The 13881-nt window shown below is 39.5% G+C and overlaps 1 protein-coding gene across 1 annotated transcript in view; it reads right to left on the bottom strand.

Moving 5' to 3' along the window:
• The window catches only part of LOC146316065 (N-terminal EF-hand calcium-binding protein 2-like), a 178460-nt gene that overhangs the window by 51349 nt on the left and 113230 nt on the right, over window positions 1–13881 (bottom strand). Inside the window, exon 9 of the mRNA XM_084734620.1 lies at window positions 10029–10085. Coding sequence (XP_084590746.1) covers window positions 10029–10085 — 57 coding nt within the window. The remainder of the gene's footprint in view (window positions 1–10028; window positions 10086–13881) is intronic.

The following is a 13881-nucleotide window of genomic DNA, read 5'->3' as shown; positions in this document are numbered from 1 at the left end:
CTGGCAAAGAGATAGTCCTGCACATTACTCCTACAGTGGTAAGCTGTATTTTTTCACTTTGGTTTTTATACCAACCGAGGAAATTGGACATAATACGTGAATTCTCAAACTCAGATGGTTGCAGCAGATGGCTGCCCACCGTGAGCCTGGTTTTCCTTGAGGTTTCTGCCTACTAAAGGGAATTTTTCCCACCACTGTCGCCAAGTGCTTGCTCACTGTGGAAACTGTTGACTCTCTGTAAATAATATTATCAAGAGAAAGTTTTAGGCCTTCTTCTGTTATGAAAAGTGCACTGAGATAACTTAAATAAAATTGACTTGCCTTGACTAGTGAGCTTATGAGGTGCTGGTAGGTGGTTTTTGTTGGACAGTTGGACAGAGCCAGGCTAGCTGTTTCCCCAGTTTTTAGCATCTGTGCTAAATTAAGCTAACCGTGGGTGGTATCAATTGTTTTGGAACACAGCTCATGGTCTTATTTTCCAATTCTGCCTCCCCCTAATATGACAGATGAAAAGAAACCATTCTTCAATTTTAATTTCACATTACAGAATGACCCCTAAGCTGAATGAAATGTGCCGTTTGAGTAACAAAGCACCATTATGCGCACTTCACCCACATTAGCTTTGAGGTGCTGGGACTTATTTCACATTACGTCTCCATCTCGTCTGAGTCAGCACTGGTGCTGTTTGAGAATTATGGTTAATTCAAAGAGCAGGCCCTTGTGAGCGAGGGCTGCTGTAGAGTGCGTGACCCGTTCATACAGTAATATCCATATTTATGACCTCTTGATTTATTTTTCATAAGTGTCTTCACAGCGTCCTGAATGTCCCACTGTGAAGTTCACTTTCTCCCCTCACCTCCCGACTGCCTGTTCCATTTATCTACATCTTATTGGAAGATACATTATATATTTAAGCCATATGCAGAAGCTCTTACTCATTAATCAGTTTGAATTTGCTCGCTCAGTTGACATCTTTTCTTCTCCACGACCATCTTTTTAGCTTCAATTTTCTTTTGTATTCTGGGACAGCGTGGTAGCTCACTTGGTATAGCATTTCCTGTCATATGTTCAGCTGTCCTATCTCAATAAAAGCATAATAATGCCCCAAATTATATTTTTTTTCCTCTGTACTCCCCCCTCCCATCTCTTTTATTTCTCTCAGCTCTCTGATTTATTTTTAAATGCCGACTTATCACCTCTCCATTGTTTTCCCACACAGTCCTTTCATTAATCTGTTATTGTTTTTTAATTGGTCTGTTCAGCTAATGAATTCAGAAAGTAGATCGAGTATCATCTTTGTTTGTTTGGTTGCTGGCAAGATACAGCGTGCTACAGAAAGTGTGACAGAGATTTGGCTGAAATGTGACGCTCACCCCAAGGATTAGTTGGGTGCTATAGATTTAAGTCCAAATCTTTTCAGCTATAGCAGTAGTTTGGTTGGTCGGTCAATCACTTCTGTCCAAACTGAAACTTTTGGATAGATCAAGTCTTGTTCAAGCTGACTGAAATATCTCAATTGTAAATGTATTTAAATGAATGTAGTCCATGTAGGGAGGTGTGTATTGATTGGTTGAACTGGTGTGAGACCAACAGTCAATACTGATTTTTTTTAAGTCTGTGTAAATGAAAAAGGGAGTTATACATGTTATAACATAGTTGCTGAAAACTTGTAAACAGACTGAGAACTATGTAACACTGAATTGTGATGCCTCGACTACAAACTCTCTCCCCTGTCTCTCTTACCACATTATTGGGGGTGTTTGAGCCAGGTAGAGTGAGGGACAGGTATGAAGCCCAGGCCATATCTTTGTCCACACTGTTAGCCAGAAAGCTGCTGCCCCAACATTTGATATGTGGCTAAAAGAACTAGGCAGTGTGTTACATCTTGAGAAAATTAGATTCACTATGTCAAACAGAGTGGGACTATTTGAACTGTGGTCCATCTAGTTAACTGGGTCAGTATCAGAGGCCAATAACCTGTAACTTAAAGAATAATTTACGTGCATCTTTTGCTTTAGTTTTGTTTTTTGTTTTTCTTTTGTCTTTTCTTCCTGAATTTATCCTTCTTTGTATACCTGTTTGTGTATGTGTTCCTATGTTTTTATACCAATGTTCAAAATCAATAAACAAAAAAAAGTGTAAGTTCAATCAGGAAGATTATCTTTGCGCCTCATTCATTCACAGCTCTCTCTCTTACTCTCTTTCTCGCTTATTCTCAATCAGCTGATTATGAGTGCTCACTTGTCAGGTATCGAACCAGAAGTAGACTCATCTCCATCAGCCAATCGTGTCGTAGCTGACAAACTTTAAAATCTCTTCTCCTCTCTGCTGCTGTCAGCTGTCATTTTAATGCAGAATTGTTGTGACCCTCCTCCACCATGTTCACCTCCAGTTCTTCATATCCAAGCTCCAGGTTGAGTTCATCAGAAGTCCACTCCTCATCACATCCTCATCTTCAGTCATCCCTTCACCACCACTGGTGTCTAGACTACATGGGGGGTTTCCTACATTAATCACTAGCCCCTTATTCATGATGACATCATGATGGGGTCTAATTGCCAGAGACTTTCCACATTTCTCGTCCAGATCGTTCACATGTCAATTAAATATTTTTTGTACGCTCAGAATAAAGTCTCTCCTGATTGAACTGTTGTTCATGATTTCTGCTCAGTGAAGTGCTGGAGCCATGGTCCCCCAACATTATATAAGCCCCACAAATGTGGACACCACCTCCCTAACAGTTACAAACATACCTTCACTCCAAATCAGCCCAACAGTTCACTTCAGCTCACTTCAGTTCCAACAACCTGACACAGAAGGGAAAAAAACACCATCCTGTCACCGTCCTCTGGCTCTGGTGGCTCAAACATGTCTGGATGTGTCCAATAGAGCTGCCACACGGAGCGTCCATGTTGGTGTTTGACACTGAGACAGCGGCACTGACATGCCTCCAGCATTTCAGAGCAGGAAAAAAATGCTAATTTTTTCATGCTTTTGAGACCAAATTTTATATACTTATATACTTATTGTTGCTTTACAAGATCTTTTATTAAAATTGTGAGTGATTTTATTTTTACTTTTGCGCATCAGGCTTTGAGGAAGTTCTTATTTTAACCCAAATCACAATCTTAACCAAGTAGTTTTGGTGACCACCCAACACCCTTCTTTTGAAAGTGTAACCAGACATTGCACATTTAATTTTGATAACTTGTCCGTGAAATGAGAATGGCTAATACATTAGTTTGAAAGTGGTGCTGAGTGTCATGAAAAAAAAAAAGTGTACATGGATCAATTAGATTAATTTTGTGACCATTTTCACGAATTGTCACAGCACCGTATTGGATATGTTCTCAGAGGATCAAACTCCGAAGGCAAGCGATACTTCAAAAGCAGCAGCTTTTGCAAGATGGAAAATAGTTGAGCGTTGGTGTTGGTTTGTGCTCTGTACTGAGTGCATTCTAGTTAATTATGTATTTCATTTAGATAAACATAGCTGTGCAAAGATACCGTATGCAATGATAAAAAAAAACACAGAGGAGGAAACAATGACAAATTTGTGCTGCTGAGATTTAAAAAAAACACTCCAGGCCATATTAAAAAAAATCCCTTCTTAAAAACAGAAACATGCTTGTGTCCCTTTGGCCTTTTCTATTTCTCATTCCCGTTCCTCGCCTCTATTATCTCTCTCTTATTACGCTGCAATCTGCAACTCCATCCCACTCGCCCCTTTTTCTGTATTCTCTCAGCCTCAGCTTCTTGTCATCTTATTGCGTCTCTTCCCTTTTCTGACGTCCCTGGAGAGGATCAAACGACTGACAAGATATAGTGCATGTGATTGATTCACCCACTTCACATGACAGAAATGATTGTCAGCCAGCTGCTCACTGGTCACGAGTGTCCACTACAAGTAAAATGCACATGCTAATTCAGCTCCACAATTGCACTTTCAAAGTATCTCTGTGTCTCTCATATGGTATATGATCTTATTATGATCCCTTGTGCAGTGATATGACTCACTGAGGCGTCTTTGTGTGGAGACGAGGGATGATTGCTTCGATAGAGGAAGGGAGAGGAGATGACGGCTAATCACGTTTGGATCTTTCTTCTGGTGCAGAATGGAAGGTCAGAGGGGATGGATTGAGCCGGCCGTGGGAGGAAGGGTGAAATTATGTAAAGGTGAAGAGGAGCATGACCTTGTTAAAAGTAATCTGTGTTTAAAGGCAGGGGAGGGGGGGGGGGTTAAATGAATAACAGAAGGCTCAATGGGGGATGATGCACTCTGCTGCAGGATAAGAGTGAGAGATGAAGGGTCGAGGAGAGCAGGTGAAAGGTGGATGGTTGCAGACTTGCAGGAAATTTTTCATTGTTTCACTTTTTAGTACATGTACAATGTCTTGATTTGATTTTGGGAATAAAAGAGCAGCTTTATTTTACTCCTTTCATGTGGTTTCAGAAGCGCACTGTGTACTGTACAGATCTGTGCAGTAATCAGTGGAGTGTGCCTTTTTTAAAAGGAAGATACAAATAACAGAAGGAAATATGATACATGTGACTGCGTGTGCATTTTGCTGGATTTATTAAGGTGTACACAATTCATGAGGGTCAGTTCTTGTGGAAATATTTTCCGCCTATAAAAAGCAGATGCAGATTTGTCCTGGTACACTAACAGAAGGTGGATGCAGGGAGAAAAGAAAACATATCTGAAAGTAAAAGGAAGAAGTAAAAAATAAGAAAATTAGCAAAACAACCAACCATTCTACAAAACCAGACAGCGAGCAGAGAGGGAGCTGTGGCTTTATGCTTGTTAAACCAGAACCAGACTCTTACAGTACATTTACATTATGGTGGTTGCTATTTCATGTGCAGTCTTCTCTTTTCTTTTAATTTAATCTTTCTATGTTGGAAACTGTATGAACTGTTTTCTCATATGGAGCTTTTTTCAGTGTCTTAAGTATAGTGCATTTTGGAATCAGGTTACTTTATTAATAGTCATTTTTGCACGGAAAGAAGATCTTTAGAGCATTTTCACCTTTAATGGATTGGTGATTGTGTAGTGGCAGATATACCCATTCTCTTTCCACTTCGTTTACAGATTTTACACCAAGTTAAACCCAGTTTTAAAAATATCTCTCTGTCTTCTCAGAGCTGAGTCTTAGCACACATCAGTAAAAAACACACCCAATTCACACCCAGTATCTGGAAAGTGTACAACAACTGAAATGACAATATTTCAAATTTGCATTAAATTAATTTGTAATACTTTACTGATGCTTCTATTATCTACATAAGATCCTAAATTACATAAAGTTATTACGACTACATAAAAGTCCTATGTGAATTTAAAGGGATCATTCACCCAAAAATGAAAATGCTGTCATTATCTACTCCCCTTCATGCTGATTGAAAGTCAGGTTTAGTTTTTTAGTCCACAAAACACTGCTGGAGTTTCACAGGAAAACAGCCTCCAGAACAATGTAAGTGAATGGTGACCAGTTTTCAAACAGAAAATGCTAGTGGTGTAATTCAGGTCTCCTAAAGTCCCGGCATGCCGTTAACATGTTGGTGCACATCATCACACCATACACACCCAGCTCAGGTGGTGTGCACACGCAAGTGAACATGGCAACAAAGATCCACAGTGAGGATTTAGGCGAAAAACATGGTGAGAATGACGTCTTTCAGGTCAACTTGGCATGTTGGGGCTTTAGGAGACTTGGATTACACCAGACAAACTGTATCAAGGCTTTTTTATTTTTGGTTGTTTTATTAACTTTGAAAACTGGTCACCATCAACTTAAATTGTGTGGGAGATTTTTGTGGAATAATAAAAACTAAACCCACCCTTCAACTGGCAGGAGAGTGAACAGACAGCTCTGGTTAAATTACCATGGGAACTGAAGCAGAGTGTTTCCCCAGTCTGTGTGAATTCACAAACATGATGACCTCAAAAGCAAAAATTCCCTGCTGGTCTGTTTATCGTGTTTTTGTAAAGCAGACCCCGAGACAACCAAAGGGACCCCATAAAGCATTGTAATAGCTGGAAGCTACTCTTAATTGCCTTAAGGTGTTTCAGAGAGATGTTTTTCTTTAAAGACTGTGCCCTGATTAACTACACTTTTGGGGTTTATTATTTTTACTGGCTCATCATTTTAATTTTCCTCATCTTTTTTGTCTTCATGAGCTCCTTGCTGGGTGTTTGAGGAGTGTTTTCTTTGAGAGGCATTTAAAAGGCAAATCGCAACTTGAAACTTCTCCTTCTCTGTGCTTGTGAGCAGACTCTTATAATAACCTTTCTGCGTCTGTGCCCATGACAACTGGACAATTTAGTCAGGCTCTCGCTGCTTGCCGGCAGCTAATGGGGAGCCATAAGTGGCCCGACTGCTGCGGGTAAAAGTGCAATAGGTGATTATTACACTGATCTCCTGCAGACAGAAGAGGACAGAAGAAAAAAAAATCTGTTTTTTTAACCCCTTGTGACTCAGATCTGGGCCACATGTATTTCACTGATTTTTTTTTAGCCACAGTAGCGACGGTGGCTTTAGGGCAATATTGGTCCATTCATCCACCACTTTGGTCCAGACTAAAATATCTCAACCATTACTGGATGGATTGCCATGAGATTTTGAATAGACGTCCATGGTTCCCAGAGGAGGAAGACTACTGACTTTGGTGATCCCTCCTCTAGTGTCACCAAGAGGCAAAGATCGCCCTGATATTTGATACAGACACAGGCTCCCCACTCTTCATCTGAGGCTTCTTTAAGGTCAAAATTTTAACTAAAATTTTAGTTTATACTCAGATACCTAAGCATAAGCATGCTTCCATGGCAACAGTGGTGCCTGGTAGCGTCCTAGTATGGTGTCCGTACCTACGTCTTTGTTTTAATTTGTAATTTTTTCAGCTTTACAGCTAAAGTATGTATCACATATGCAGGCATACACTCATAGGATTGGAAAAGGAAACACGTTTTGGACTAAAGAGCAACAGACTTTGATATGATCCACAATGCACACGGCATCTTTCATCTCACTCAACCAGATCAACAGGATGCATCACCACAGACCAACCCAAGACAAGAGGAGGAGAGTGGGGTTAAGAGCCATGCGAACCCTGCCCGGACTTATAGGCTGCTCTTGGCTAATGTCTGGTTGGGAAAAAGAAATGAATGAAATGAGACTCTGGACAAGCAGCAGGAAATCTGCTGAGACTTCTGTGTCCACATCTTCCAGAGACCTGCTCCACCACAACATCCCAGATGTCAAACTCTTTATGTGAAAATCATCATCCATATTATCATCACTATCTTGCTGCTGGTTCCTTTACATTCAACCTGACACAAATTCAGAATTATTACAGAATTATTTCCTGAGCGTATACATATATATACATACATATATGTATATATACATACTGTATATCCTATATGGTATGTATGTGTAGCATGACACAAGTGAAACTTTCTTTTTGTTGTGCAACCCTGTGTTACGTAATGATAATAAATTATCATGATACCTTGCTAACACACAAGACTAAGTTGGTGAACATGATAAATATTATACACGTTAGTGTGCTGATGTTAGCATTTAGCTCAAAACACAGCTGTGCCTAACCACAGCTTCCCAGAGCTGCTAGCATGGCTGAAGACTTTTGATGTTTTTTACTTTATTTATTTATTGAATCAATTTGATCATTATTTTTACTTGCAATGGAAGCTGCATGTGTAATGTTCTTTTAAGAATATCCTTTATTGTGAAGCACAACTGTTTTGATAACAGTGCTATAAGCTAAATTATTGATGATCTCTCCGACGTTCAGCTCACAGGTACATGTGATGAATTAATGATATTTGTGCTATAAATAGCCACAAGCTGAGAGCAACGGTGTCACTTGAAATAACAGCTGTTCTGGTATTGTGGGAGAGCCTCGCTTATCAGTAAACAATCACTAAAACTGCACTTCTTTACTACTCTTTCTGTAAACAGGTCAAATTAGTGATGATATGCAAACTGTTGATTAAGGCCATCTTTTCTTATAAATTTATTACTGTTGAAGTGGAAATAAAGGTTGTGCATGTGTGCCCTGGTCCACAATAACTGAGATTTTTAAAATAAAGCCATGTATCCACAGCCTTATAATTCTGATGGAAAGGGAAGAGTGTTTTTACACCAAAATCAGCATGTATATGCATTTTTTCTTTTTTTTCTTTTCTGCAGGAAAGCAGAGAGTAAATTCATGTCTATGCAGGACAGCAGAAAGAAAGACATTTTTAAAAGTCTCTGTGTGTTCAACTCTCACAACTTGTGACGCTTCTAAATGAATCTCTGTAGTTTGAAGTTTAGTTTTTCTCCCGTGTCCCTGTTTGTACTTTCAGGTATCTGCTTTATTTTACTGTTTCATGTTCACTTTTAGCTGAAGAGGAGCAAAAAATATATTATTTTGAAGAACTGACAGGAAATTAATGTTTAACAGCAGCTCCATTCAAGACAAGTGCATCATTAGTTAAAGACAGACCTTCAAGCGACTGGCCCTGCAGTAACAGAGATGCAAATCTCTCCCATGCGGGGTTGATGTGCCGAGTTAAATCAAATCACACATGGATGGAAAAGGGACAAAAGAATCGCAGAAGTTACTGACAGAGGCGACCACTTTTGCCTTCACCAGAAAAGGGGCGAACACCATTCAAGTGTAATATTTCCATTGCTGCAAATTTTAGCTGGATCCAACAAATACCCATGACTACTGCAGTCACTTGACCCAGGAATGAATGCCGATTGTACCCTCTTCCACTGAAGACTAAAGCCAGATGTTATTGGGTGTCAGTGGAGGTTTTGCTCAGTGTAAAAGGTATTTTAGTGGTGAATCTACAGCATCTGACTGGTATTGTAGTGACTGTACAAAAAGCCTAATCCCAGCTGCCATTGCTGCCTTAAATAAGAGACCTCGCTGAGTATATTCTGTTGTTATTATGTGCTGTGTTCGTTTTTCTGTTTGTTTATTGACCAGTGTGTTCAGTACTGTGGAAATGAATTCCCCCTTGGGGGACAATAAAGTCTAAGTCTAAGAACATAAAGAATCATATGAAGTGTACTTTTACAGGATCCATTTGTCACTTGTAGTAGAGCAAATGTACTGTAACTTCATACCGGTGTAATCCTGCAGCCTGTTACATCAGCAAGAACCAAAGCAGTGAACTATGCCATCTATACACTCTGCAACATACATGTTACTTTTTATTAGAGCTTTTTTTCTGCTCTCATGTATCTTCTTTGCATTATAGAGGCTTTCATGAAAAGTGCATGTGAATACAATAAATCTCTATTTCTCTATGATACAGATTGCTCATGGCTTTTTGCAGGCATTCAGAGCTGTAAGATAGCTTTTGACTGTATCGATTGTACCCTCACAGTCTTATCTCTACTTTACTGCAGGCATACAAGTGCTGTATCTGATAGCAGTCTTGTGTGGAATTATGTCTGAAAATGGTGTCAAATAGTCGAGCTTCTGTAAGCGAAAATGTTCTGATTTATAGTTTAATCCAAATTCAGCCGGAATAGAAGAAGCCCACACGGCGCTTGTGCCTTTTTATATAAATCATTGATCGTTATCACAAAATATTGCACATTCTGAATATGCTGTGTGTTTCCAGGGTGGCTGATGTTATTTTCTCTGGGTGTTGGATATTGTAAGATAGTGTGTGACGCTATTAATTCTTCCATAGAATACTCAGCCTCTGTAAATTATTCAGGTCAAGACAACAAAATCAAAGCACATTTCCTGGGAAATAACTAAAATATCAGCGCCCATGGGACAGGCACTGAGACCTGGTCTGTTTTCGGACACTACTGGTAATGCAGAAGTCCTGTCCCATGTTAATTACATCACAAAGTCATGTTGGGGCCTTGTTAACACTCAGCCTGAGGTGCTGCTGCAGAGGTTGTTGGCCTTTACGGGGCAGCAGTAAGTGATGCTGCACCCGGGGCTGTGTGTTGGAGTGTAATGTAACGGTTATTCAGTTAGTGTCTACTTACTGCGCTGGCAGTGCCATCTGTGTCTGTTAGCCTCTGGTGCAGATCAAACCAGACCGTCTGCAAGGAGAAGCACAACAACAACAACAGCGGCAACATGTCAATCAACGAGACCAACGACAGCAACTACTACAGGCACAGTTTGAGGCAGACGTTATTCACTCACAAGCAGAGGTGTTAGTGGACACGCTGAGAGCAGAAACAGACATGAAAGCTGGACATGATGCCTTTTCAAGATGAAAATAAAATTCAGCAGGGTATATAAAGAGAGAGTTCAGGGAGGAGGTGGATGCATGCCAAAGAGAGGAGCCCAAAATGAAACAGAATGACTTATATCAGCAGGAACAGATCTAAACATACAAGAATACTGAAAGGCCAAATATAACTGCATGATAAAGAGGGGGCATAGAGGGTAGGACTCAGTTCAAATCATTTTTCATGAGCCAAAAATAAGGGGATGCAGCCTGTAATATTATCAAGGACTCAACTGACAATTTTGAGTTGCTGTGTGTAAATGATGACAGTCTGTCACTCGTGTTTACCACTTTGTACGTACTTCACAGTGCAAAATATGTCTTGTGTGAGCAAGAATGAGTTTAGAGTTTTGCAAAAAGAGAGAATGATTCCTTACATGGGTTTAGGGCATTGAGCACATAGTTCAGAGAATGAGGTTTTGTGTTTTAGCAATTGTGAAAGACGATCATTTTTAACAGGGACGGTCCAATGGAAGCATCCCAGTGATGAGAAGACTGGTTCTTTTAAGTTACCCACTATATAAACTTTATAGTTTAGAGCAGTGGTTCCCAATTGTTTTTCCTCAGACTCCCCCCACTCTTCAAAGAAAAGCTGAGCCCCCTGGTCGACACACATGCACACATACACCCAAAGAATAAGTGATTAATTCCAAAGCTTTTTTCTTTCCAAAATCAACATTGATTAAATTGTTTCCATTCTTAGAACCTTTACCTCTGGTAAATATATGTTTTCTAGTATAAATTTAACATTTTTTAACCAATCCAACAGAGTATCTTATATGCACTCATCCTTATCAAAAGAACAATAATGATTTATTATCACCAAGTGTAAGAGGTCACAGAGTTGTGACCCACTAAGTAAAAGGGGTGTGCACGATTAGTCGACTATACAATTAAACGTCACCACCTGCACTAGTTGGCACTGGAAATATTAGTCAACTATTTATCAATATTTTATTCATACACAATGTCAATGTTGCCTGTTGACTGTTAACTGCTGCCTCTAAGATGTTAATGCAGCCACCAACCACTAGTTGGGGCTACGGCCCCATCAGATGGCAGCCCCTCTCATTGAACGCCATAAGCTCCGATCGCCCAGGCAACCCCGGATGTTTATATCAGCAAAGTCAGACAGATTACAGCTCCTAAAATCGGCACAGTTTGGCACTGTTTTAATCTAGAAAATAGCAATAAATTTGAAAGTAGACCGTGTCAGAATAAACATAGACATTAACCTACAAGCAGAGCAGCTGCTGCTGCTGCTAGCACTGCTAACGTTAGCCACACTGTGTGTCAGGCTGGCAGCTAACAGCTTCAAGCTTCAAATGGCTCTTAATACACATAGTATTTTTTCAGACAGTGTTTAAAATTATTAATTAATAAATTGTTCTCAAATTTAACTGCTTTCTGAGTGTTTTCTTACTGTTAGACTAGTCAGCTAGACTAAATTAAATTTTAATCAACAGGGAAATTAGCCACAGGAACATCCCTACTAAGTAACCTACAAAGTAGTCTACTATTTTTACTTCAGGACAAATATATGTATCTTTTTTGTGTACAGACTTTTGTATAAGTTGTGATTTTATGTGCAAATCTAATTTTGATGACCTCTGAGCAGACAAAGTCTTGCAGACACCCTGTGATGCAGACCCCAGACCCCAGGTTGGGAACCACAGGTTTAGAGAATATTGTACAGATCCAAGATGAAACTGGCAGAAGGGTGGGACTGAGAGAAAAAGCCACAATTACAAATCAGTCTGCTGCTTCAGCACCACGGACAGCGCCATGGATTTATCAATGCACAGCACAGTCAGGCTGCTGATATTTTATACTGTAGAGAATTTCCTTACACTTTTGCTTTTGTTCCACAAAGGCTGAAAGACACAAGCTCTTTAGATGATGAGTTTTTGCTGTCATTAGATCCTTGCAGTTCAAGGGAAGGGTTTAATTTAGCAAACAGTTAATTATTTACATTCAAGACTTAAGTAAAGGAAACATTAATAGTTAAGTTTAAATTCACTCCTCAGACCAGACATCACTGAAGCCAGGTGGTCAATAGCACACTGTGTTTATGTGTGTCTGTGTGTGAAGATGATGAGACACTGATTTCTAACTTTCTTCTCCATTCTCACAGCCTGTGAGTCAGACTTATATAACCCTTTTCTAATAAATCACAGTAGACGTGGCAGCTTTTTGTCACTGCGGTGACTGATGGAGTATCACTGCTGCAACTGTGAATGAATAGTTTCTGTATTACTGGCAAGGTAACTGAGGTTTTTACCATTTTTACCAAAACAGCAGGGAGAGTCAAGGCAATGGAGTCTAGCACAGTAGGCAAGTCACACACACGCACACACACACACACACACACACACAGGTAAAGCTACCAGAAACACAGCGAGTTCTGGGATGAGTGATCTGAGCTTAATGTGTCGCAGTCTGGTCTCAGCTGGAGTGAAATGGAAGGTGCTGTGTGTTGGTTGGTTGTTGCACATAAAAGACTTGAGAGGTTAGGACTCACTGTCTGCTATTTTCTTCACCAGCCTACAGTTTTTTTTTTACCCAAAAGACTTTTCTCAAGGTGGACATTTTGTTTTCTCAACCACAATGAAATGAAGGTTAATCAGTATTAATTGATTTTTAATCACTTGGGAACACAACATTGACGTACTATGACAGACTGAGTAGTTTGTTTTAGAGCTTTTTCTTTGACAACAGCTGCCTGCCTGGAAATGATGATGAGAGGGAATCTAAAGAGTAACATTGGAGGTAATTAAGCCAAGACGATGAGCTGAAAGAGACTGAGGAGTTAATATGCTGGTTCATCACTCCAAGCATTTACACGAGAGAGAAAGAGCCATTTTTGATCAATAAAAGGAAAAGAAATGTCTAGAGCTGCAACTATTAAATTCTCTCTTTTATCTAAAGACTTGAGAAGAAGACTAGACACTGTTAAAATTTAGAGGAATAGGCATAGATGCAGGCTATGACGCACATTTTAGTTGACAAAGTAATTTTTTGGTGTACAGGCCACATATTTTTACAGTGAAATAATGTAAGAATAAATTTACACTGTAAAAAAAATAGTTGAGACAATTAAAAATTTCAGGGTAAGGTATGGCAACAGATTTTTGAGTTTTGGTCCCAACTTAAACTCTTGAGCTTTGAAATAAATTTTAAAAAGTTTTGCCAACCTATAATCTTTAGTTGAGATCATTTCCTTTCTTCTTCAGATAAACCTGAACCTTAGAGTTCCCAGCTCAAAGATTCAGTCGGCTGTAGAGATGTCTACCTTTTCTCTAATAAAATGGGACTGAGCTTCAGCTTGGGGTGCTCAAAACCCCAAATAAATACATTTTTAAAAAAATCAAAACCAGCGTCTCCTTCAAAAAAAATCATGACCTGCTCATGACCTTCACAGCACTGCTGTGAGTAGTTTCATGTAGGGACTACTTTCTTTCCATGAGAGGGAAAGTAGTTCCGGTTGATTCTATAGTAGTTAAAGTAAATTCTACCGTAAAAACTGCTCACAACAAGGTCTGTGGATTATCATGAGTAACCAGGTCATAATTTCTGTAAAGAGACACTGTTGTTTTTTTTTT

The sequence above is a fragment of the Lutjanus erythropterus genome, chromosome 13 (assembly GCF_056507025.1).
Source record: "Lutjanus erythropterus isolate fLutEry1 chromosome 13, fLutEry1.hap2, whole genome shotgun sequence".
NCBI lineage: Eukaryota > Metazoa > Chordata > Actinopteri > Lutjaniformes > Lutjanidae > Lutjanus > Lutjanus erythropterus.
The sequence above is the reverse complement of the archived record's forward strand: the minus strand, read 5'-3'. Positions and strand labels throughout refer to the sequence as shown.